This window comes from Aphelocoma coerulescens, chromosome 2 (assembly GCF_041296385.1).
Source record: "Aphelocoma coerulescens isolate FSJ_1873_10779 chromosome 2, UR_Acoe_1.0, whole genome shotgun sequence".
NCBI lineage: Eukaryota > Metazoa > Chordata > Aves > Passeriformes > Corvidae > Aphelocoma > Aphelocoma coerulescens.
Window position 1 is genome coordinate 92,160,595 of NC_091015.1, and position 25,302 is coordinate 92,185,896.

The window sequence follows — 25,302 nt, forward strand, 5'->3', positions numbered from 1 at the left end:
TAATTCATTTGTGCTGAGGAAGGTTTTTAGTCAACTAGTCAAATTGATTGACTTTGATTGATTTTGATACCTGCTGTGTTTGGTTACCAGACTTCGTGTTAAGAAGGAGTGTCTCCTAATCAATGCAAATATGAGAAAATGCACAATATTGTTTGTGCTTTTGGTAGTGACTTTAGTTGTTAGAGTCAGCTGCCTGTGCTCGCTGTCTGGTTGCACAGGTGGGCACTTGCAGTCAATGAGGAGAGAGATCTAAAGCTGCCTGGCCTTGGGCACAGCTTGTGACCTCAGAAGTAGTTAAGTTTCATAAACCCACGGAAATAAGGGAGATCTCATTTTTAGTTAACAAACACAGTGGGAGGTCATCCTTTTTATAGCCTGTGTGATAGAGGAAGCAAAGCAGAGTACTGGCTCTGTTTGCGTTCACCGACAGCATGACCAGGAACAAACATTTGTGAGTCTGTACGGGTATTTGCTGTGCTCAAGAGAAAGATCAACTGGGACAAATTTAAGAGAAGAATCAACTGAGACAAGTTCAAAAAGGAGAGTACAGCTTTATTAATTTAACATCAAGGACAGTGCTATAACTAGGGTGATGTCTTCTGTGCTGGATATCAATGTGTTTTGAAAACTGTGTGCTCCTGCTTAGCCCACTCTTAGGTGGAATCGTATCACCCTTCCCTGTCACTTGGTTCTGGAGGTTACTGAGGACACCTGGTCCACACATAAGGCATAGGATCCACCAGCAAAATCAACAGGAGTATGGCTGCCACTGGAATCACCAGCACTGAAATAGAGAGGGGGGAAATTCACATGAATGATACAATTTTCTGAACTGAAATTTTATACCATTTACAGAAATGACATGGGAATTTTTAATTGTTTTTAGAAGAACAATGTGTTTGCTTTTTTTGTTTTCTTTACCTTTTAGAGGACTGGTATTTTTGGTTTTGCCTTTAACTAGGTTGTAGAAGAGTCAGCTAAAAGAGTCCTTGGGCACTGAATTAATCACAGATTTCCAAAATTTTTTTTTATTGAGTATTATTTTGTCTGGGCTTTAATCAAAAAACCTGTAGCACCTAAAGTTAAATAGAGGCAGCATTTCCACCTTGAGGGAGTTCAGGGAAAAAATCATCTTTCTTTGATTTGAAAAGCAATTTATTACTTGTTTTAGGTGTCTTGATTAACTAGACACCTGAATGAAGTACTTGTTGTTTAAAGGCATATTAGTGCTGTATGTATGTCACATTTGTGTATACAAAGATTATCTGTAAATAATCAGTTTGTTTTACTGCTTTTCCCCCTGAATATGTAGGTACTTTAAGCACTTTGCTAGTGTTTTTATCTCCAATGAAAACACATAATTACTTGCTAATAAAACAGAAAGACATGTGCATCTCTAGGGGGGTTTTATATATTTATATATTTTTCTTTTTTTGGTACTCTTTGGCCTGAATAATAGCAGTTGGTAGAATTTCTTTTAAGGAAGTGATTGCATTAACACAAACATTTTATTCTAGAATTGTGGCTCCACATATCATGAAACACATGGAAAGCGTTCACTGATTAATTATTCCCCATAATTCTCCAACATATCTCTGTCTAGATTATAATGCTTGCAGTATCGCTTCTGCCAGGGTTACATTGTACCTGACCTTGTGGCTGACATACAGTGTAATTACTAAATCGGGGCTAATTTATGTAAACAAATGCTAGTTTTTATAGCATGAGCCCTATCATTATGTTTTATTGCTGGTGGATGTGTTATGTAGTCAGCCATTATTCAAGGGTTTGGGTAGATCATTATAGGAAATTATACTATAAACTAAGAAGATTAGAGTTTACAAAGTGAAAATATCGTAATCCTTAGATACGATTTTAATTTCCTCCCCTACAAATATGTGAGAGCTTCAACTGATAATGCTTTAGCAAAGTAAATATATTTTACTTTGTATGAGGGTACTTCAGGTATTTTCCAGTTAGTGCAGTTTGGGGGATTCTAATGCAAACCACAGCTTGTATCAGATGTAATAGATAAAAATAAATATGCAGGAACTGGAGTTTATTTGATACTGTGGTAACTACCATGTAGTGACCTTCATCTATCAAAAACTTCTGAAGTAGCTGCCATACAATAAAAGTAGCTGATTTTCATTGTTCCTAAACTAGCCGAATAGCTCCCATTCTTAAATCAAGTGCAGGAATGTGTTATAAAGGATAACAGTGAACTATCCACCAGTTTTCTTCTTGGTTTCTAATAGTACTAATAATAACATTTCATTCTTTCTTTCCTTATTTCTTATTCTTAGATAGGGAAAGAAAGGAGATTGATAATGTTTACAGTGATGTCTGAATACCTGGAGTTTTCAGGTGCAGACATGCAGCAGTATTGGGAGTGGGACTCTTGGCAGGCATCTAAGCTTATTCATTCCTTTCCTGTTTAATCATCTCACATTTACTCTCTCTCTGTTGGAGGTCTGTCCTTGTGCTGTTCATTTTTTCAAGTTCATGTATACAGTAAGAAACAAATTATTAATCTATTTAATCAATAATAAGTATTTGTTCATGCTCAAAATCTGCAGTGAGAAGCAGAATGGTTTCCATCAGATGCCAGTTTGGAGTTTGCTCTGCTTTTTTCATAGTTAGTGTGAAATGAATGTAGTGGCCTCAGCACAGCTCCTGCTACTGTCTCACTCAAAGCAGTACTGCTCCTGCCAGTCCTGGATACCCAGGTAGGAAATAGGAATGATGCTGGTGATAGAAGTGGAAGGTAGCTTGTAGCACTGGGTATGTGTGCCCTGCAGCAGGTTGACATCAGCACGTTCAGCCAGCAGCACAGACTGTTTCATTTGGTATCATCCTCCTGTGGGCCTGGACCGTACATTTAGGTTGTCATTCTCAACTGTAGTGGCATACTTTCAGGTTTAAGTTTGGTTGTTAACCATCCCTGCCTAGGCTTTGATCATCCTCCTGACAGCAGCATCAAGGTATCCATGGCAATCACACGTTCAGTGGATTTTCAATCTTTTGTGAATCCATTTCAGAGCAGAAAGGTATGCATGAATTTAAAAACAAACAAACAAACCGAAACAAAACAAAAACCAACAAAAAATACCACCACATAACCCAAACCAAAAAAAAACCACCAAACAAAAAGCAATCAGCTTGCTGGGAACTTGGGAACAAATCACGCTGCTGTGCAGGAAGACTGGAAATCATGGCAGAACCGCTCACTTGGATAAACATTGGGTAAACAGGAAGTCTCCTGAAGCACAAGAATAAACCAGAGTGGAAACGAGAACAACAAAGGAATATGAAAAGCTGCATTTGGAGATAAAATGAAGATCAAAGCGGGAGGTAACTTGGGATATAAAGGGTCACAGCATGGGATTCTACAGGCATATATATCCTAAAAGGAGAAAGCAGTTGAGGAGAATGGAAGTCCATGAATGCATGGGGAAGACAACCTAGTGATGGATAAAAGGGAAAAGACTGAAGAACTCAACATCTGTTGTGCTATAGTTTTATCAGTCAAATCCTGCTCCTGGACTCCTGTACATTTCAGCGTGTTTTAAGAAGAACAGGGAGAAGCAGCCATGGGCACCAACAGGATAAGGACTATTTGGAGCACATGTACATATATATGTATTTGGATCCATGACGCTGGATGGAATATAAGCAAGGGTACTGCAAGAAAAGCTGATTGATACAGTTGTGAGGCATCTATCACGCTGGTGTTTTAGGGAGGTGACTGAGAACTTAAAAAAAGGCTAAAAGTTTATCTGGTTTTGAGGAGAACAAAAAGAATAGTCTGGGGATCACTTTATCTCAAACCCTGGAAAAAACACGGAGTATGACTTTCTAGAATCCATTACAAAACATATGAAGGAGGAACAGTCAGCATGGATTTGCCACTGGCAAATCATGTTTAATGAATGTGATTGCCTTCTGTGAAAAAGTGTTTGTCCACATGGATGAAGGGAGAGCACTGTTGGAATATACTATTCCTTTATTGTTTAATTAGTACAGGCTGAAAATCCTGACTGAGCAGCGCACTTTTGAAAAGGAACTGGGGTTTATAGAGGACCCAAGTATGAGCCAACAATGTGTTCTCATCATGTGTATGACAGACTGGGATATATCTGTGACCAGCAGGTGCATGGAAGATTATCTCCCTTTCCTTGGTACTGCTATGGACACCTGGGCAACACTGTTTCCAGCTTTGTGCCCACAGAGTTTAATAAGAAGTCTCAGAAACTGGAGAGGGTGCAGGGAAAAGGTTACAAGTTTCAGCTTGGGAAGTTCAAATTGGATATTACCAGGCAGACAGTGCAACACTGGAATAGAGCAGTGGTGGAATGTCCGTCCTTTGATGACTTCAAGGCTCTCCAGCAAAACCACTGACCTTGTCTGATGTTGATAATCCTTCCATAGGCAGCAGGTTGGACCTGGATGACTTCCTGATGGTTCTTCCAACTAACATTTCTGAGATTATGTGAGTGACTCCAGAACTTCAAGTCAAGCCCCTGGAAAACTGGGAGTACAGAAATTTCAAGCTCTGAGACAAAATCTGGAACAGAACAAAATTCCCTTACCTCCTTTCTCATGTCAGGGCCATTATTCCTCTTCCCTTGAATTGGTCATGGAGCACTTGCAGGCTAATGGAAAACAACCCCTTCTAAGCGAAACTGTCATTCACATCAAATAAATCCATTGTGTGTCATGGATTCCTGCCCACACAGTGGGACCTACAGGGGTGAAAAGTGGCAGAGTAGAAAACACATAACAACCATTCTGTAAAGGAGTTCAATTACAGATACAGAGGCCAACTTAATTGAGGTATTACGTGAGTTTTCAGTGCTTGACTTTCTAACTGTGCTGTTCTGTAAAGCATGGTACAACAATGAACTGATTAGCAATTGCAAGTATGATTACTTTCAAATGTCAGCCAGAGAAGCTCGAGAAAGATTTGTATTTGAAAATCTTTTTTCAGTCGTGTAGGCTAGTAAGTGTTAATTTGGGTTCTCTTAATAAGTAAATAAGTGGTATTTTGATGGTACTTTAAATTGAAATGCAGTTACAATATATGACATTTCTAATTAGATGTTTATTTAAATAGACAATTTCAGAATCGCAATTGCAAGCTGCTTTACATTATTCTTTACATCAAGATGAAATTGCAGTTAGAGAAAGAGTATTGACCATTACATGCACAGTGTCTTGCCATTTTAAGTCTCTAAATTCAGTTAAATCCCCTTGAAATTGCAATCAAACTTTAAAATTCTATGCAAAATACTAATACTACAATTTTTGAAGAACTGGACATAGAGGATGCACAGTACATTTTTTTGTTAATCAGTTTACCTAACTAATACAACTTTGGGATGTTTAGGTCTTATTTTTCAATCTCATTGATACCTCCATATTCTTCTCTGAACTTGTATACTGAAATGCTTCCAGAATTCTCTGCTGTTTGTTCAGATTGACTTCACCATTGGTCTAAATAAATAGACGGTTGCACTTAATCTTTAAAGTAGTTTGAGAGTTTATGCTTGTTTATGCTTGTTACTGCTGTTCTTTCTGGTATTACAGAAGTGATCAACTTCTCTGGCACTGCATTTTTTTTTGGCTGTCACATTTTGTTCAGTTAACAGGGCAGATTTGCAAATCAAGTTTAGAGCCTAGCAGACTGCCTGAATCTTCTGGGGCAAGTATAGTGCCACTTTTCAAGTGGAGTTTGGGTTATAAATGTGTAAATTGAAGACCTGTGGTACAACTTCTATTTGGGGAAAGAGGGCAGAAGGCATATTGATAGCCATGACATGGTTCCTGTGAGAGGCTATAACAGATAGCAAAGACAGGTGTATGAGGTTGTGCTGCCTCAATTATAAATGTTTTAACAGCTCAGTTTGATAAGGCATGTTTTGAGAAAAGATTTCATGGTGTGGATTGAATTTCAGGCATTCACCTACATGCATGTGAGTGGCTTTGGCTGCAGCCATCACAGCAGTACCACTGCCCAGCAGACACAGTATGTGGAGCAGCCCAGCACATCCACAAAAAGTGTGGGAAAACACTGAAGTTCACATTTTCCATCTGCCAGGATTCTGCTTTCCATGGAGATTTTCAAGAGAACAGGTGACATGGATGACAGTGGTGTTGTGTGGCTTAATAACGTAATGCTGAAGGCAACATTTTAGGTAAAATGGTGAGGCAAGAGTGAGGATGTGTTTGGTGAGAAGCAGGCAGATTAAGCAGATTAAATTGAAGCTGGTGTGACACTTGTCTGTTGTAACTGAGAGTTTTGTCTTAGGGACTTGTCTACACTGTGGAATAGCAGAAAGCAAAGAACTGCAGAATAGTTGTTTCTTGGTAATTCTCCCAGTGAATACTCTCAAGGTAGATCCTGTATCTCCAGAGGAAGCTAGTGCAGGATAATACTGCATATGGAATGCAAATAACTTTTCCAAAGCTTCCTCCAGTAGAAGAGTTCACATACTGCCTGAATGCTCCTGGAGTGTTTGGTGGCACCTATTGGTGCCGGTGGGTATTTCTGGAGTGCAGGTGTGCAGTTCTTCCCTTCCTCTAAACCCTGGTGTGGTTTTGTACAGCTGAGAAGTTCCCAGAGCTGTGTTCAGAGACACATTTACCTGCTGCCAGAGTCCAAGGATACGGGGAGTGGTGCTTGTGCCCAGCAAAGCCCAATCATTGTCTGATTCTGATTGCAGTAGGGAAGAGAGGGTGAGCCCCAGCTGAGGCCCTTCCAATACCTCTGCCTCACATGGCGGATGAATAATTGGCTGGATGGATGCAGACAGAGAGTTGTGGTCCATGGGTTTATCTCCAGGGGAGGCTGATGATGAGTGGTGCCCCTCAAGGCTCTGTCTTGAGTCTGGTGCTCTTTATTATCAGTGATCAAGTGCACCCTCAGTAACTTTGCAGATAGCATGAAGCTGAGCAGTACAGTTGACACAACAGAAGGAAAGGACTTGAGGAGTGGGCCCATGAGAACCTCATGAAGTTCAACAAGTCAAAGTGCAAGGTGCCACACCTGGGTCAGGGCAATCCCAGACATGAGCGCAGACTGGGACAAGTCATTGAGCAGCCCTGCCAAAAAACACTTGGGAGGTCTGGTGGATGAAAAGCTGGACATGAGCCAACAGGGTGTGCTTACAGCCTAAAAGGTCAGTGGTATCTTGGGCTGCATCAAAAGCAGCGTGGCCAGGAGGTGGCTGTCCCTCACTACTCTACTCTCCTGAGACAACAACTGGAGTGCTGCATCCAGCTCTGGGGCCCCCACCATCAGAAGGTCATGGGCCTGCTGGAGCAGGTCCAGAGGAGGGTAATGGAGACAATCTGCTCTGGGCAGAAAGATAACTCAAGCATAAGGAACTGTAACATTGCAATACTCGATTCATACTCTTACTATCTTGATGGAGTGTCACTTTACCAGAGCCACCTGCTAAGAAAGGAAAAAAATGCTCTAGTATTTGTTTTTAGCATATTTATTTCAGCAAGGTTTGGCAGTGGAAATCTTCCCTGAGCTGGGAAATAAGCACTGAGCTTCCTAAAGTTGTATTAAATAATTTGCGGTCTTTATACCTAATATAGGAAATTTTACAGTAATTCAGCGAATTGTGTTTGTACTGTTTCAGAGGAAGCTATATTTTTGAGTAACTGACAATTAACTGAGAATGGTAAAATAATAATTACAAAATTAGAATGGGTGTTTATTCATAAAAGAACAGACACCTTTATAAGCTGTAATTATCTTTTGCTAATTTGGTCTGACTGGCAAACAAAGCATACAAAGGATGATTCTTTTCTCAGGCATAGCACCACTGCAGTCAAAGCACTGTTAAAGGTGAGGTTTGTTGTAAAAGCAGATCACGTGGCAGTAAATACTGATGATGCTGAGTATCTCTTGTTCAGGGAATTCTTACCTGCCAACTGAAGAGTAAAAACAACTGCAGAAATTCCCCAGTGTAGGAATAATTAGCTGGAGACTGAGGCTGAAGTTTGCCACAGCATCAGTAACTTTGTACTTGAAACCAGCTCTCAGCCTTTTCTGGTTGTTCAGTTTTTGTAATCTTTCCCCCACTCTTTATTGTTGGTGAACTGTGGGTTTTTAGAACACAATACACTCTGTCTCGTGGCCCAAGAAACATGTACTGAAGCTCCTGAGTAAGGTGAAACTTGATGGAAATAGGATGCACAAAGGTGATAATGAGATGAAGACAATGGTTCTGCAGAAAACTTTACTCAATCAGATACACACAGCTCCTGCAAACCATATTTTTGGGGGAGAAGAAGGGTTGAGGGTGAGGTGTCCTCTTCTTTCATGGCACACAAGTGTTGTGGTTCAATTTATAGGAAGAATCAGGATGAGGCAAATATAGTAATGTGTTAATTGCATTTCTTTGCAGGTGGGTGGGTGGGTGAAATATCCGAAGCATAATAGTACATTTCATGGCCAAGCAAATAACAAAGTAGAGTCTGCTACTCAGGCAAGAGTTTCACAAGCATTTTAAGGCACCAATGGAAAGTTTGAATTTGGCTTTTAGTTTAACAGGAATGAATTAATTTATTCAAAGGGTATGTGTTAAAATGAAAAGGGAAAAATTAAATTGCTGACAATAAGTAATATCTGCCTCCTGAGCAGTTCCTGTGACATAGAAGAGACCCAGGCATCAAAACAGGGCAGTGTAGGGTTTTGTAAGAAATTTGTTCTGGCAGAAGATCCAGGTTGTCAGACACCATCCCTGGGGTATCAGCCAAAGGGGTAGAGAACATAGACAGCGGTGCTCGTAGCAGTGTTTGTTCATCATCCTGTATGCCATGGACTAGGTGGGGATAAGTAGGGTTATGGTAGAGTGATTCCCTTCTTTTTTTACAGGTTATTTCAAGCAGCAGTGATGCACAATGACTCACTAGGCTGAAGGGCACGCTAGAGGGTCAGTTCTTTCATCATCCCTCAGTGTGCACATAAAGCCATTCAGAGATAGGATGATGTGACATAATCTGAGGTAGGATGCTCACTGGCAATTTCAGGTTAACCATCATGAAAATAGAACATGAACATGCATATTTATTTCTTATGCTGAAGGCACATTTGGACAAAGCATAAGAATTGTAATTTATTATGCATCACTTTTTTTTTTTATGATTAGGCAATTTATGATAATGAGATTTTTTTACAGGTATTTAGCTCAAAAACTCATAACACCATGAGATGCTGTTACTGGAAAGCAGCATAGACACCTTGATGTTTTTAATGAAGTTGAAGCATAAAAAAGAGAAAATTGAGGGTAGAGATTGTTCTAGAAATAATAAAATGCAATTTCACAGGAACAGTATCATTTAATGAATTATGTGACTAGAAAGAAATAATATGAACAAATAATAAATTAATTTTGAGATGCCTAACTGAAAATTGGGAAGGAGGAGCTGGTAATAGGGCATGCAGATTATGACAGTAAAAGAAACTTACATACTGGTAACTAGTTTATACAAGGAACAGGGAGAAATTACAAATAAGCTTCATTTCTAAAGATTTTTAGTTTTGGTAGGGGAGAAAGATGCCTCTCAGATTTGGAGAGAGACTGCAGCTGGAGAAAAGTCCATAGCAGTCAATTCACTGAGAACATGGGCACTCACACAGCTGAAAAGCATTTGCCTTCTACTTTGCTGTGCTGTGCTGTAACTTGTTTTAGTCAGAGCAGTGTTTCATACTTCTGATACTCTAATGAGTGTTCTGCTTTGTGACTTCTTATCCTCTGTATTAAAATTTCTAAGTAGCTGATCAAAAAGAGATGAAGCTAATAATCTAATTAACTGATTGGTGTTGTAATTAATTGTGCTCATCTGATTAGTCAACAACCAAAGCTGATTTACCCTCCTTACTTCTCAAGGCACTGCACTGATAATGGTTTTTCAAGACTGCAAAATAGATGCAGGAAGGCACTTGAAACTCAGATGTGGCACGGAGATTTCTTTGTAGGTTAAGGGAATCATCTTACTTGAGTAATCATGATCCTGTTTGTTCCTCCAGGTTGATAGGATTGGTTATTGCTTATGTTTTTTCTGGAACCTAATCTTTATTCATAGGATTTTTAGACTGGTAGCTTTGCTAAATGTAACTATTTACATTGTTTATGGTCTGATTTTTGTGATTATCTTTTTCACTGAGTTCTAAAACCAAAGCAAGAGAACTGTGTAACTTTCCAATACTTTCAGTTATAAGACCTGAAAAGAGGTGCATTACTGATAATGCTTTTAAATGTTTCAAACTTAAGGGCACAGGCAAACAGACCTATTGAGCTTAAGTGGCCGCCAAAGTATAAGAAAGGAATATGCAATATGTTGTAATACCTCATCCAAAACTTTAGTTCTGGTTTAGTAACAACAATGTCAACTTAAAAATCAGCATATCAAATGGAGAAGTGAAAGTCAGAGTATAAAAAGTAGAATCTTATGTCAAAATGGAGTCCAAAATTAATCTCTAATGTCATTATTTATTCTCGTATTTATAAAACTATATATTTATAAAACTATAAAACAGCTGAACTGTCATCTAGCCCAAGTAGAATGCTTGTTTAACAGAGTGAGAAACCAAAATGACAGTGTCATGATATCCCATCCCAAGGTTTAAACTAGTTTTTCCTCATACAGATGCTCTCCTGAGTTAATATGTCTGAAATAATCTCTATTTCTCTTTTTCTTGTTTTTTGTTTTTTTCAAGATGTAGCTTTTATGTTTGCCTAGAAACGTTTGCCTTTCACATCCCTATATCATCAAACTAGGAGAACTCATTCCAGCTTCCCATCCTTTCAAAGTGTCCATTTATTTGGAAAAGTAATGTAAAATTACTGGATTTATACCTGAATCACAGATGTGTCTACTTGCATCGTGTTGTAAGAGTTTGACAGTTGTGGCACTTGGCTTTTTACTGCGTGAGTTTTGTTGCTCTTAAACTGAATTTGTGTGGCAAATGGGTCTATTTGGCATATGGACTTTTTTCCATGTAGCAGGCTATTCACTGGATATTTAAATGGCCTGTTTTTTTTCTGGGAAATTAACTAATTTCTAACTGTTCGATTTGTGTGTATGAGCCACAAAGGAGAGCAAGATAGGACCTACAATTTACTCATTAAAGCACTTCTTTCTTTTATAATTGTCAGTTAAGAGAATTTATGGACAACAGGACTCACTGGAATGCAAGACACTCAGATGACTGAGAAAGTTTTAATGCAGATACCTGGCTTCAAATCGCTTCCTTTTTTGCTTCTGTGGGGTAACACAATGACATTCTTTGCACAAAGACTTCTGGGCATGCTGGAGACCCAAAGCTAAGTGCCTTATTAAAATGGAACAGAGGATGGCTTTAGAGGGTACCAGCTCTCAGGACTTCTTGAGTCCGTAATTACTTGAGAGAGGGGAGAAAGGATGCACAAACTAGTCCTTTAAACAGGCAAGATATTTAACAAATAAACTTTAAAAAAACATAACCCAAAGTCTGTTTTTTTGAAGCTTTTGCTCTTAGGTTTGGGGTTTTTTTCTGATTCCAGAAACAATACTTTTGAAACATTTTCATAGATTTTGTTGTTGTTGTTGTTTAGGAGTTTTATTAAATAAGCAAACTGGTCTGTTAGGAAAAGCATCATGCTTATATTTTTAATTAACTTAATTTTATGTGATGGTCTGGTCCTTTCCTATTACTATACAAAAATATGTCTTCTGTAGCTAGAACATGCCTGCTAGTACTAAGCAATATCAGGTAAAACCTGGCAGCAGGTCAGGAATGTATTTTAGCCCCATGTTGGATTCTGAAGTTGCACTTTTATCGTGACCAAGTCAGGCACTGAAATATTTTTGAGTGTATAGAAAAGAGGCTTGCGTGTATTCCTGAAAAGCACATGAGCTACACTGGGATTAAGTCAAGGGGAAAGAACTGTCAAAACTAAGACATTTCATTTTTGTTTGTTAGTACTAGTTGTTCTTAAGATAAAAAAAAAAAGGTCAAATACAAGGACATCAAAGGATGGCAAGAATTTTCACACACTATGAGAAGTTGGCTAAATTCCTTTTCCAAGTTTCAGGTGCGAATGAAAATCCTTTTCCCCAGCTGTTGTGTATGTTACAATTTTGACTGAAGGAGAGGAATTTTTCTTTACAGCTAAAATTATATTAGAGAAATAACATTCAAACAATTTTATAAAGGGATCTCAGCAGTGTAAGACATGCTGGTACACTCTGAATAATATTTTAAACACAGTAAATTACTGCCTTTTACACATAGTATATTCATTTGATGCTTACTTCGAACTCTAAAGCATTTTGTCTGCTTCTTTTCAATTGTTCTTAAGAATGCAGTTGTAATGCCAAGTTTTTCCTGAGAATATAGGCTACAAAAAATAAAAGAGGGAATATTTTTATTCTTATGGAAGTGTATTTGCTAGGGCAGCTCATGCAAATCAAAGACTTTCTCACAGACCTAAACAGGACAAATACAGGATTCATCTTTTAGTGGAGAAGAAAAGTAGACATAGAAATTATGTACAAATAACCTGAATTTTAATACTTTAGAAATTGCTTGAATGGTTAATGTAGAGGAAGGCAATTACGAACATCAAAACAGACCAATTTATAAGCGTTTGAAGAAAACAACCTGATGAATAATAGAATGAGGTTAATTGAAAACCGTTTATGTCTGATCAGTTTTGTTCTGAATAAGTGAACAAGCTGAACAGAAAAATAAAAAAAAGAGGGGCTGCTTTCCAGTGCTGAAGCATCTGACACAGTATTTTTGAGTTCTCCCAGTGACCAGAGTAGATACCAGGGAAGATGGTAACAGTTCCTCAGGGCATGCTGCTCCTGGCCACATAGGTGTTTCACTGGGTGCTGGCGTGGGGGAGTGATCCTGCATTTGGTGGCCTCAGTGCCATCCTTCTCCACAAATTTGTCCTGTTGCTCTTCAGTCCATGCAAGGAGTAAGAGCTGCAGTCCTCTGGACAGAGGTTCTGTAGGACAGAAGTGCCTGAGCTAATGCTGGTATTTAATGCTGGATCATCAAAAGCTAATGCTTTAATTAAATTCTTGCAGTCTTTAACATATATAGAGCTCCATTTAGCAACATTGCAATTGTAAATGGAGAAAGGTGTCTTGATGTTGACATATTTAAAGTATTCCCATTACGACCTTCAGAGTCTGTACCACAGCAGGTCTTCCCAAGGGCAGTAAGTGACACAGTATTTCAGCTCTTACTGAATAAACAGGTAGTGCATTAAAAGCTGTATAAACAGCTGAGCATTAAGGAGTGCAGTGATATCTATGAAGCAAATACTGTGTGCCAGAGAAATTAAATATCAAAACAAAAATTTGATGCAGGTGGGATTTTTTTTACTGCCATAATTTAAAACATTTCCTGAATACACTATGTGTAATTCTGTGTATTATAGTTAAATAGAATTGCACTTCAAATGAAAACACGTCAGAAGGGGAGAGGGGTACTTAGAAATACTTTTTGTTTCTTTCAGATGAGGCTATGGTTGATTATACCATGAACTGTACCGAAATTGTTTAGGCCAGAAAATCCAGGGTGGATTTGGGGCATTTTTAGGGCGACAATTTCTTTTAAGATGTGTGTTGCAGTTCATGTGCTTTCCCATCATGTATCTCTCAAAAGTATCAAAATAGCAAAAAACGACGTTAGGAGTCAATTGCTTCACAAGTCACACAGAGCAGTCATTAAAAACAATGCATTTAGCCTTAGCATTGGACATGCAGAAGCACAGCAGGAAAAGGCACCTGTTGAGTGCTTGCCTTGGTAGGCTAATTGCACTGATGTTTTGAAGACAAAAGGGACCACTGAATAATCAAAGCTAAATCACATTGTCATAGCATTTGATAGAAAGGTTAATAACCAAGACTGTATCCACATTAGACTGTCAGATGTTTGTCTAATTGTAAAGTATTCTTTTAAAGTGAAAGTAATACCTAGGAGAGAAAGGTCTCTCTTTGGCCAAATTCCTTGTTGATATAAAATGTCTTGCTTCTTTAGCTACAGTTGAGGTATTCTAATTAATTAGGACAATTTTCCCCTGAACCTATGTTATTTTTAATCCACATGCAGGATTGCTGAATTCTGAAAACCAACTTATAGATAAAGAAGGCTATAATTGGTGCTAAGAATATTTAGCAAGAAGAAATCTTGCTGATTTTGGTGATACTGCACTGAACTGTCATTCAAATCAGGAAAAGTTAAAGGGAGATCTGTGGCAGGGACTGAAAAATCTGTTTTAATTTATTTTTACTTCAAACAATAAGCTGATTTTGTAGTCACTGAAAACCTAACACTTAGAAACACTTAATAATGAAGAATGAACCATCTTGTGTTTTCTTAGGTTTTGTCTCTGCCTTGTTTGAATTTCTATTTTGTCTGAGAAATAGCTAGTCTTATCAATTTCTGTTTTGTCTGAGAAATAGCTAGTCTTATCAGCTAGTTTAGTTTTCAGCAGGAAGAGATGATTTAAAAAGGTCTTAGTGTACAAATAAGGATAAAAAATCAGAATTTGGTAGTAACAAGAACTACTACAGCTAACCTATTTATTCCATGTCAAAGGCTGCACTGAATACTTACAGATAAGCCAATAAAAACTATTAAAAAAGTTTACTGTAGGAAGTTTACGTTTTTAAGTTTACTATAAAAAGCCCCAACCGATTGTATGGTTGTATAGGGACTGATGATCACACTGAGCATCTTTGATGGATACATGCACAGTGCTGGTTGCTTCATTTTGCTGTCTGTGTCACTGTATTAGACCCTTGCAGCAGAGAGCCTGAATGCTGACAGAATCAGCTGGGAGTGCACAGAAAAAGCAGTAGCTCTTAGGGGATCATCTTTTACATTCCAGACCAGCTCAGAGGGTCGTCACCACAGCACCCTCTGATGGGACTGGGGATGCCAGCTTGCCCCCAAGACAAGGCTCGGTCCCTGAAGGAGAAATGCTCAGGCAATCAGGCAGAAATAGAAATAGGCAGCGTTTGAAAGAGCACATCTAGAGGAGGCCAGTGTCAGGGTGGGGTTTTGTTTGTTTGGGTTTTTAATCTGTATGTTTTGAAGAAGAGTATTCAGTGTGCCAGTTGTAACTCAGTTACTCAGTATTCTGAGGGCTTTTCCCTTGCTAGGTATCCTCAGGAAACATAATCACCATTGCTATAACATTAATGGGGTTGGTGTAGTTCTTGATTTATGTAAACCTTTCCCCCTTGCTGTGAAAAATCTCTTTTTGGTGGCTATTGCAACATGTAGAAGGATGAAAAAGATTGAAGGTGTTAGGATTAGTCCCTCTTACACAAAATTTCTTGGAATAACAATATATATGGAAGGCCCTTGGAATTTCATGCTGAAGATAACTTTTGTATGCCACCTAATTTAAGATATTATCCTTCCTGTGTCTGTCCTCTCTTGTATCATGCCATAGCAAAAATTTTCCATTTACTAGATATTAAACATGCTTTCTCTTCTTATCGTGGGGCTTTGAGGAATACGTGTCTCAATTTCACCTTTGCTAAATGCATATTATTCATTCTCCATCATTGTCCTGCATGACTGCAATGAGATCTGCAATCTGCAGACCTGGATCTGCTACTGGAACGGTCCAACTGCTTGGTGTGACCTGAGCATGCTTAGGGAGGGCAGGTGCAGATGCTTTAATTCTGTCTATGAGATGGGTGAAACTGCCACTGGGAGTAATGTCAACAGCTTCCCATATCCAGAGGTCATATCTCAGCACACTGGCTTTCTGGATGATCTTTCCATAGAAATCAATGTCCCTCCCCTGTATAAAACAGATTAATTTAGTTAGCATAGAATCATGAGGACATTGCTCTGAACATCCCACAGTTTATATGAGTTTATGGAAAATGACCCTAAAGCAGAAAGAAATTACTTGGCACCACCCATCTTGCCCTACCTCAAAGCCTAACAATTGCAGTGAATAACTAATGCAAGTGCCAGGGCTGACACGAGTCAGGTATGTGTTGCACAGTGCACTCCTTTATACCACACCCTTCGTATCCCTAGAGCCTCGGATTGACACGCCCATGGTGTGCAGGATCATACCTGCTGTTAGTTATCAGGTGATATGATAGTTAGCCATTTTCCCATGAAACTGAAGCTGGATTATTTCAGTTCTCTTTCCATTCCTAGGTAATTAGCAAAATTGGTCTGCTGTTTGTTCAGAAAAGCAGTTTGATGAACCATGGGTCTGAGGTCTTGCCCTGACTATCTGTTCCTAGTGTTTCTTGAGAAAAAGCTGTTTACTTTACCTGGAGTTTAAAGCTCTAAGTGGGACCTTCTGACTAAACTGAGAGTTATTCTTTAGCACTCTGTATTCTTGGTATTCCTGCATGACTGGATTCTATCTGAAATTCATTTTACTGGTTTATGGCAGGGTGAAGGATTCCTTGCCCTATTAGGTTCAAAATGACAGCCTATGGCTCACATATACCATGAGCAGAGTTTACACAAAGAATCAAAGTATACAGGGTGATCAAGCTGGGCTGCATTTACAATGGAAAAGTATTTTTTCCCTGAAGACTTGTGCATCATATCTCCACATCCTTTAAAACATCCAGAAAACATGGTTTCACCTGTTTGAAAAATGGCACCAGAGAAATATGCACTGACTGTGGGACATCTTGCCAACAGTAGATACTACTAATGCTCCAATTTAACATCTGCACGGTGACCTATAAGTTCACAAATGACAAATCATGTCTTACTTGCTGTCACACTGACAGATACAGCATGTTCCAGTTAACAGTGAGAAATAAAATTAACATGGCAGTGTGTTTTCTTTGGCAGCTCATGCAATCTGGAACTTGCTTCCCTTTTGCAGAGCATGGTGATCTTAGAGACCCTCTGTGGATGATCTCAGTTAACAGCAATTACTTCAGTAGAGGTGACATGAGACTGCTAGATAATGGGATTTATTTCTTTTTAAGTAATCAACTGATTATTTTTGACAAAATGTTGATGCAAGGTTTGGATTTGTCTTGGTTTTTGAGCTATTTCCCATGTAGATATTTGCACCATGTCTTCAGGAGGGCTGTAGTAGCTACAAGTCAGTGCAGAAAGTGAACAGCAACTTTTGTAAGAGAAGGAAAGGCAGTTATGGGAATTCAGAATATCCAGCTCTTGATTACAGGAGCAACTGGAGCATAATGGGGAAGGATGATAAATAGAAGAACCCAACTCGACAGCTCCTCCACACAGAGCAAGGAAATGCATTGTCTGTGCAGGATGTGCCCCTGGTGTGTCTGTATTGCTTTGTGCAAAGGCCTCATATTCTTTGTTTGCTGGAAGTGAACAGGGCAGACAGCCCACAGCTCAGGGACTATAAGGTTGTCTACATTGCTGTCTTGGTGAGGAGGAGTTTCTGATGAACTTGGAGAGGAACTGAGAGGCCGACAGTCTCTGCAGGCTCTGGACAGACAAGGTGATGTGCATTTGGCCATGCAAGAGAGAAGGAAACATCACCTCAATAAGAAGATCAGGAAGAATATTTCTGTTTCTACTGGTGTCTAAATCAGTCTATTTTGAAAGCTTGCACTCAGTATATGTAAGTGCAGAAAACAAAGAAGCCTGGATGCATTATTTTAGTACAGACTGTAAGATCTATCTCTGTTTAAAAGGATTCAGGAATATTTCAGCTTTTTTTTTTTTTATAGTGGTGCAAAGAAAGGTGCAAAGCTGTGCTGAGAACTCTTTCTCAGCATCGGCCTAGTATAATTTGTGCAGTTACTCTTGTAGGGCTGGCTATAACTTTCTTCATCACAGAGTCATAGGATCATAAAATGGTTTGGGTTGGAAGGCATCTTAAAGACTATTGAATTTTAACACCCTACCATGGAAAACACCACCTTTCACTAGACCAGGTTGCTCAAAGTCCCCTCCAGCCTGGCCTTGAACACTACCAGGGAATGGGACATCCACAACTTCTTTGGGTAACCTGTACCAGTGCCTCAACAGCCTCTCTCCAAGTGTATTTATCTGCCTACCTCTGTCTTTATCTTTCTAGAGGGTAAGAGAATGAAATTTCAGATAGAAGTCAAATAATGGTTCTTATCCTCACTATATACCCCACAATGCACTTTTCCAGTCCGTGATTCTGCTTTTCCTACATGTTCTGCCCTTTTGGAATTTCAGTGGAGCTGTTCCCTTTAAAAGGGAATAGTCTACTCTACTTTAGGTGGAGTCCCCAGCCCTGCAAGTGTAGGGCACATTCACTGTTTGGGGAAAACCATGCTCTGTATTTTTACCTTCTTATTTCTGTCAGACAAAGGTAAGTCAGAAGTTTCCATCACTTCAAAAGGAGAGAATTTTTCCAGTTGATATTTCTGAGACCCTACTTCCTAGATGACAGAAGAAGGTTTCCTCCTTCTGGAAATGGAGGAAAATCCCTCACCTGCTGATCCCATGGCAGCAGAGAGATAGAGGAAGAGGCATGGAGTTCAGGGACCGGAGGAACCGGACAACACAAAACTTGCAATCTGTTATGAAGGGCAGACTTCAGATGTGTAATGTGGCAAAAAGTGAGAGGTCTCAAGAAGAGTGAATTTGTTTGCTGGAGAGATACAAGAATTCATTCCAGTGCTCCAGGGCTGTATGTTTTCTGTCAAGCTGTCTGCTGAGGTGAAGGGAACAGTATTGAATTATTTGGGCCAGTTTGTGTGTGGGAGAGCAGTACTAATTAGGACTGTGCAGGGATGCAAGTATAGATGGTAAATCATGTATGTTTAGAGGGTAGAGTCAATTAGGAGCCTGCATTGGAGGGGCTGGGGGATTGTACAGTTATAAGACTCCTCGTTGCTTTGGGGGAATGGAGATGCTTTTTTTTTAGATAATAAGGAGGCAGAATAGGATGAAGTAGGTAGAGCAGAGAAAGAATTGAAAGGAAACCTATCCCTCTCATCTGCCTCCATCTGGAATTCTTTCCACCCCCCCACCCCTCTCCCAGATTCCTGTTCTTTTTCCATCTTTAATGCAAAGGTCATTGAAAATGGCATAAAAGAGAGAAAGTGCCTTGCCTTCTTCCAAAATTCAAGGGCCAGTGTCCTCCCTTCCATTTCCACTCATTGGTATTAAATACATCGGTCTTGGTGTGTGTGTTCTTTTATGTTCTTTCTTTGTATAAACTTCACTAGTGGGGAGAGAAGAGCTACAGGTGAGCCACCTCAGCAAAGGGTTGTCTTCCCCTACTGAAGGAGGCTACGTGAAAAGTTTTATCCCATTCTTGAGATTGCTAATTCACCCATTTCCAAATCAAACCTGCTATGCAAATTTGAATGCAGTTTTTCCCTGGGAGAATTGATGTTAGCAAATACAGATTGTTTGTATATGCTCATTCATACATATTTGTTTCTTTGTGTATCAATACTTGGAACTTTATGACACATTGTGTTATGCAGTAAATTTTGGTTTAATTTGATTTATAGAAATGCGTTTAGAAGGCCCTCTGGCCCCGTCTAAGGACCACAAGTATTACAATATTATTAGAGTAATCTGAGGCCTTAAGTTTTGCAATGTAAAATAACTTATAACTACATAAAGAGAAGATTGGGGCATTAATGTTCTCTCAAAATGAAAGAGAAAAGGAAACATGTACAATGAGAAGCAAGCAACAGCAGGTGTTTTATATTATGCTTTGATAATATTTTTCTCTCAGGTTAGGAGCTCTAACTACTGGGCTCTCCAATTCCCAAGAGATATATTTGGCTAAACCTCTAGACTTTTTAAATCCTGATTTGTATGCACATACGCACATTTTAAAAATGCTTTCAAGAAAGGAAGGAAGGAAGGATTATCAGCCCTTCTCCAAATTTTAGTGGGCCATGAGTCTCCCCATGCAGGTGGGCGCATGCTGCTTGGCCACTCAGCCCCATCCTGTGGAGGACCTGATGTCTTCCATTTGTTCCCCTTTGCGTTACATTTCCTGAGCTCATTTGCAGCTGTCTCCATTATTCACAGCTCTGAACTGATGAAAGGAGGAAAGAAAACATGTGCTTTATCTGTGTGTGAACTGTGAGAATTGTTTCAGGCGGGGCAGTGGGCAGGGAGCTGTGGAGATAGTGACCCTTGCTGTTGCCTTGCAGGAATGTCAGCTCTGCTGGAGAGGAGGCCCGCAGAAGAATGAGGGAGTGTGATGGCCTGACAGATGCATTGCTGTACGTGATCCAGTCTGCTCTGGGGAGCAGTGAAATTGATAGTAAGGTTTGTCATCTTTGTCTTTTCGGCTGCAAATCCAGGTATTCAGGGTATATGGGGACTATAAAGAGACAGTTCTTTCATGATTTTTTTTTTTTAATGCATTGTGAGGAATGTCTTAGCAAAGCATAATTTACCCCATCTTTTCCCTTTTTTTCTGCTGAGCTGTTTATTTTAGTGTGCTAAGCATTGTATTTGTGTCTACGTATGTAGTGTGCAGAGGTAAGCATGTCATCCTCTCAATTGAATCATTTAAGTAGAAAAAATGGTACTGATTTAAGAAGAGCAAATGTATCATACTCCATGTAAAGTTCCGTACATTGCTCTGCCAGTTTTACCTTAAAATTGACTGTCAGTACCCAGTAGGAGAGCTAATAAGAGTGAGGTAGGCTTAGAAGGCAAACAAGCAAAAAAAAATTGGGCAATTAATAGGCAGTTTTGCAGTAAAAGCAACATTATTTCTTCTTTGAAGAGGATCAATGAATGCTTTCAATAACAACTGTGTTAAGATGCCTCATTATGTCAACTTTACTTCTCTTAAAATACTAGGATATGAACAAGCTTCTACAGAGGTGAAAGGCACTCCCTAATTAAAAAGACTCCAAGCATTTACAAATTGAAGATTTGTAATGCATTAAAGTACTCCAGAGAAGAAGAAAAAGGCCAGTTTCTTTTGCTTTCAGTATACAGTGCTAAATTAATTACAGTTGCTGCTCTAGGGCAACCTTGGTCCATTTGCAAACCCCTAGGAGTTCCAGGAGAGCAGCCTTTTATGCAGCAAGGTTTTAAAGCCCACTGGGTTTGTATTTCCAAATAATACTTCACAGAATTGTCTGTGGACCCCCATGAGTTTATAGATTTGAGAGGAATAATCTCCAGGAGTCTCTGTTCACTACCTGAATCAAATAGGTGAAATTTGCCTGAGAATTCAGGGGATGGAGAGAGGAATTAAGAGAGGTTCATAGCATGAGGTGCAGGGCTAACAGCATGGCTTTGTCTTTTTTAAAAAGAAACCAAAAAAGAAAAAAAAAAAACAGAAAAAACTCAAAACACCCCAAAAAATCCCACAACCTATTAACCTGTAATCAATTTTCCATTAATAGAAGTTTAGTAGAGGGATGCTCAGAGGACACCCACCTGGCAGCAGGGTTTGGGGCAAACTCTGCTGTTGCCAGCCCCCACTACCCCACCCAGACACATTCTGCGGAGCAGCCCCCAAACACAGGGGTGTTTTTGACTTCATTAGCTTCAGAGTAGGTTAAAAATAGCTAGAGTAGAAAAACTAGTGAACTTGTACTTAGCCCCCTTATGATGAGACTGAAAATAGCATAAGGAATACAAGGATCCTCGAAAGTCAAGGAGGAGTGAAGTCTGTCCAGCTGTGTGGTTAGAACGAGCTTTCTTGGCTTGTAGGAGTTCACCTTAGCAGAGAAGGTGTTGGTTGCATTTGAGCCTTGGAAGCTTGCTTATCAGTTTTTAGTTTAAGGTAACATTGTCCTCGTGATGGACTCAGGTTATGTTTTCCACAAAATGAGAATTTTAAATGCAAAAACTATGATTTGTGAAAAAGAAAATTAAAGTTTAGCATCCTAATCAATGAATAGAAAGCTTCAACTTCAGCATACTATATCAAAAGCGAATAAAATTCATGTACAATAATCTTAAAAAAAAAAAAAACAAAGAGGCAGCAAATTTTAAAAAATACTTATGGTCACTGTGATGTTTGCAAAGCTTTCAGCTATGAATGGTGCACTAAGAACACTTTCTAGACACAGACACATGCACACGTATTTCTACATGTGTTTATATATTTGGCAGAAATTTCAAATTCGTACAAGTGTGTTGCAAAATTGTGACATTTCATCTATGTTAAAAAACAGTAAATAAATATTCCCATGTCGATTAATCTGAGTTTGAGACCGCCTCTGGAACTTTATGTCATCACAAAAAACATGTGCTGAATGCTTACCTGGCAGAAGCTCATGCAGTACATGAAAATAAACGAAGCCCCATCTGTTTGCCTCACTGGTGAATATGGCAGAATACGACAGAGCTGAAAGCCTCGCAGTCATTCCATTCTGGGTTAATGGAGCAAAAGAGCTGGGATGCAGTGGCCATTGCTTTTTATCTCCATGGAGCATTAGAAACAGTTGAAGTAAATATACATAGATAGAGAATGGCTTTTTTAACCATGCTTTCCTTGTGTGCAGAAAATTAAGCTCATATTCTTCTTATTAGGGATAATCAAACCAAATTGAACCAACTAAATGAGTAGGTTTCATGTCTAAACTGAACTTCTTTTAGACTTGCAGAAATTAGGTTGAATTGCAAGTGAATTTGTCTCCACTGGGTCTCATCCATTTATGGGTTCCTGCTTGCATCTTCTGCAGAAGGCACAACCTATTAGGGGGATAAATGGATGAAAGGGAAGGGCTGCACACAAGGTATCTGTCTGCAGCCTGGCTAGAAGCAGTAAAAGCAGCAAGACAGATTCTAGTCCTACTTCGGGGACTGGAGAAACATCATCTGTTCATGCTACAAGTACTTGTGAAATGGAACTCAGATCCCAATTTTATCGTAATTTACATAGAATTTTTGCCAGAAAAAAAGGTTATTTCTGGTTTTAAAAGGACAAAACCCAGAATCTATTGCCATTTTCTGCTTGTAGCATTTTCTATTCACTGAGGTGGGAGTTTGCTGACATTCAGAGTGTTCGGGTTCTCTTGATCACTTTTTACCTTGACATCTGTTTCACATGGGGCGCCAATGTGAAATTCAGAATGACAGTTAAAATCTCCCAGAAAAGTATTGTCCAGACTACTGATTTGTTACCATTAAAATTTCTGAATCTCTTAAGCTGTGATTACCTGGGGAGCACTCAGAAATGTGCACATAAGAACTGTGCTGGGAAAATGCATGTGCAAAGATAGATGAAATTCCTTCTGCTTTGTATTCAGAGTGAGCAAGGGGAGAATTTTAATCTTTTTCTGGTTTTGTTTTCGGTATTTTTCTTTTTGTCATATTTTCCAGACCGTTGAAAACTGTGTGTGCATTTTGAGGAACCTCTCATACAGGCTAGCTGCAGAAACATCTCAGGGACAGCAGATGGGAACAGATGAACTTGATGGATTACTCTGTGGTGATGCCAATGGAAAAGATGCAGAGAGTTCAGGGTGCTGGGGGAAGAAGAAGAAGAAAAAGAAATCACAAGATCAGGTAACGAAAGTTATTTGCAGCTGTGTTGTTGCAAGTAGTTGAAGTGCCCATCATTTAAAAGATAAATAATTAATGCACCGTATTAGAAATTAAATGCATGACGCAGAATATATAAAACTGTTGCCCTTGTTAATTAGCTGAGAGCTTAAAGCAGAATATGTGTTGGAGTAATGAAATATGTTTGCTTGAGAAAGTTGTACATTATGTGGTGCACCTGGAAACTGTAGCCATGGGTACACTGTGAATGCCTTAAATACCGTAAAATGCTCTTCGAAAGGAGGCCATTTCTAATGAAAAGTGGGATCTGCATGTGCTTTACACTGTGCTTCCACAGAGCCACATGTGTGTAGAAGGGCTTTGATGCAAACAAACATCAGGCTTATATATATATATAAACTTGCTTGCTTCGAAGTTAGTCTTACACTGTGCCTCTACATGTTGAGAGAAAACTGTACTGGACTGAATCGAGTAATATGAGTGAATGTTTAAAAAGCATTCATATTTTGATATATTTAATGCTGTTACCAAAGAAAAATTGAAAAGCAAAGTCTTGATTGCTTCCTCAAGTTATTTGAAAGGTTTTAATTTTGGGTGGGTTGATTTTTAAAGTGTATTTATCGCCTTTTTTATCCCATTAAGAACTTATGATTTGGAGAATACTGACAATTATATTGCTGGGAAGGACACCGTTGCATCAGTACACACAGTAAATAGCAATAACAATGGCTACTGATTTATGGGCTTTTTCAGACAGCCTGTGCTGGCAGCAGTAAGTTTTCACCTCTTCCTACACTTAGTCACATTTTTGCATTGTAGTTTATTTCTGTTTCAGATTGCTCAAAGAGAATATTTATTTGAGTAAGAAACTAAGTGCACAAGGTATTTGAATAAATTATGTAAACCAGTACTGAAAATACTCCTGAGTTCATAAAGTCAAACTGTGTTAATGTGGAAAAGTTACGGCAACATTACTAAGCTAAAAGTTGGATACTGAAAAATGCAGCACTCATGACTAGTAAGACTTCAATTTCACCTACTCTTGTGGTTAAACACCCTATCATCAGATAACTTGAGTTTATTATGGCCTTTTGTTGGGATTCCTGTATTAGGCTACAGTGAGATTAAAAGTGTCAAAGCAAACTAATTTTACCCCATAAAGTAGTCATCATCCCTGTTACTGAATTAACAGTTCTCACACACACTGTGCTTGCAGTTATTCAAAGTGCAGGAGCAAAAAATAGCATGTCTGGATATGAATGCGTCACACTGCAACTTGGCTTGCTCTTTGATGCTCTGTTTACTAACACATGCACACACACTCACTATCTGAAGTCTTTTTTAAGTCTTCCTCTTACATTTTTTCTGTGACTTTTGGATCTCAGATTCATACTTTTAACTCTCTACTGTTGACTCTTTAAATATTCCCATAGGGCTTCTTTGTACTTTAATGGTTCCCTAAAAAACATTTTTTTGCTCCTCCAGGACAAGGAACTGAACTCTTTTGGCTGACTACCTTTACAATGTACATGCTTTTGCCTGCTCTTAGATATTTTTTGTCTGTTTCTATGATGCTCATTATCAGCTTGTTGCATGTTAACGATCTCCTCAGAGCCATTTGTGTTTGCCTAATGGAAGAGTTTTATATAGTTTTTTAAATCCAAAGAATAATAAAACTACACACATATTTTCAGGTTTATGATCACTAGGCTTTTCTGTGGCAAGGACATAAATTTACTCTTTCCAGAACTGATTCTGCTGTGCACAGGACTGCTTTGCATTACAAGTATTAGAAATATTTTTCTAATGATGTTTCCTTCTTT

The 25,302-nt window shown here is 38.9% G+C and overlaps 1 protein-coding gene across 2 annotated transcripts in view; it reads left to right on the forward strand.

The window, feature by feature from the left end:
- Positions 1-25,302, forward strand: part of CTNND2 (catenin delta 2) — a 658,514-nt gene that overhangs the window by 541,054 nt on the left and 92,158 nt on the right. For both annotated transcript variants that reach the window (XM_069004021.1, XM_069004022.1), the window contains 2 exons: positions 20,155-20,272; positions 23,297-23,482. In XM_069004021.1, coding sequence (XP_068860122.1) covers positions 20,155-20,272; positions 23,297-23,482 — 304 coding nt within the window. The remainder of the gene's footprint in view (positions 1-20,154; positions 20,273-23,296; positions 23,483-25,302) is intronic.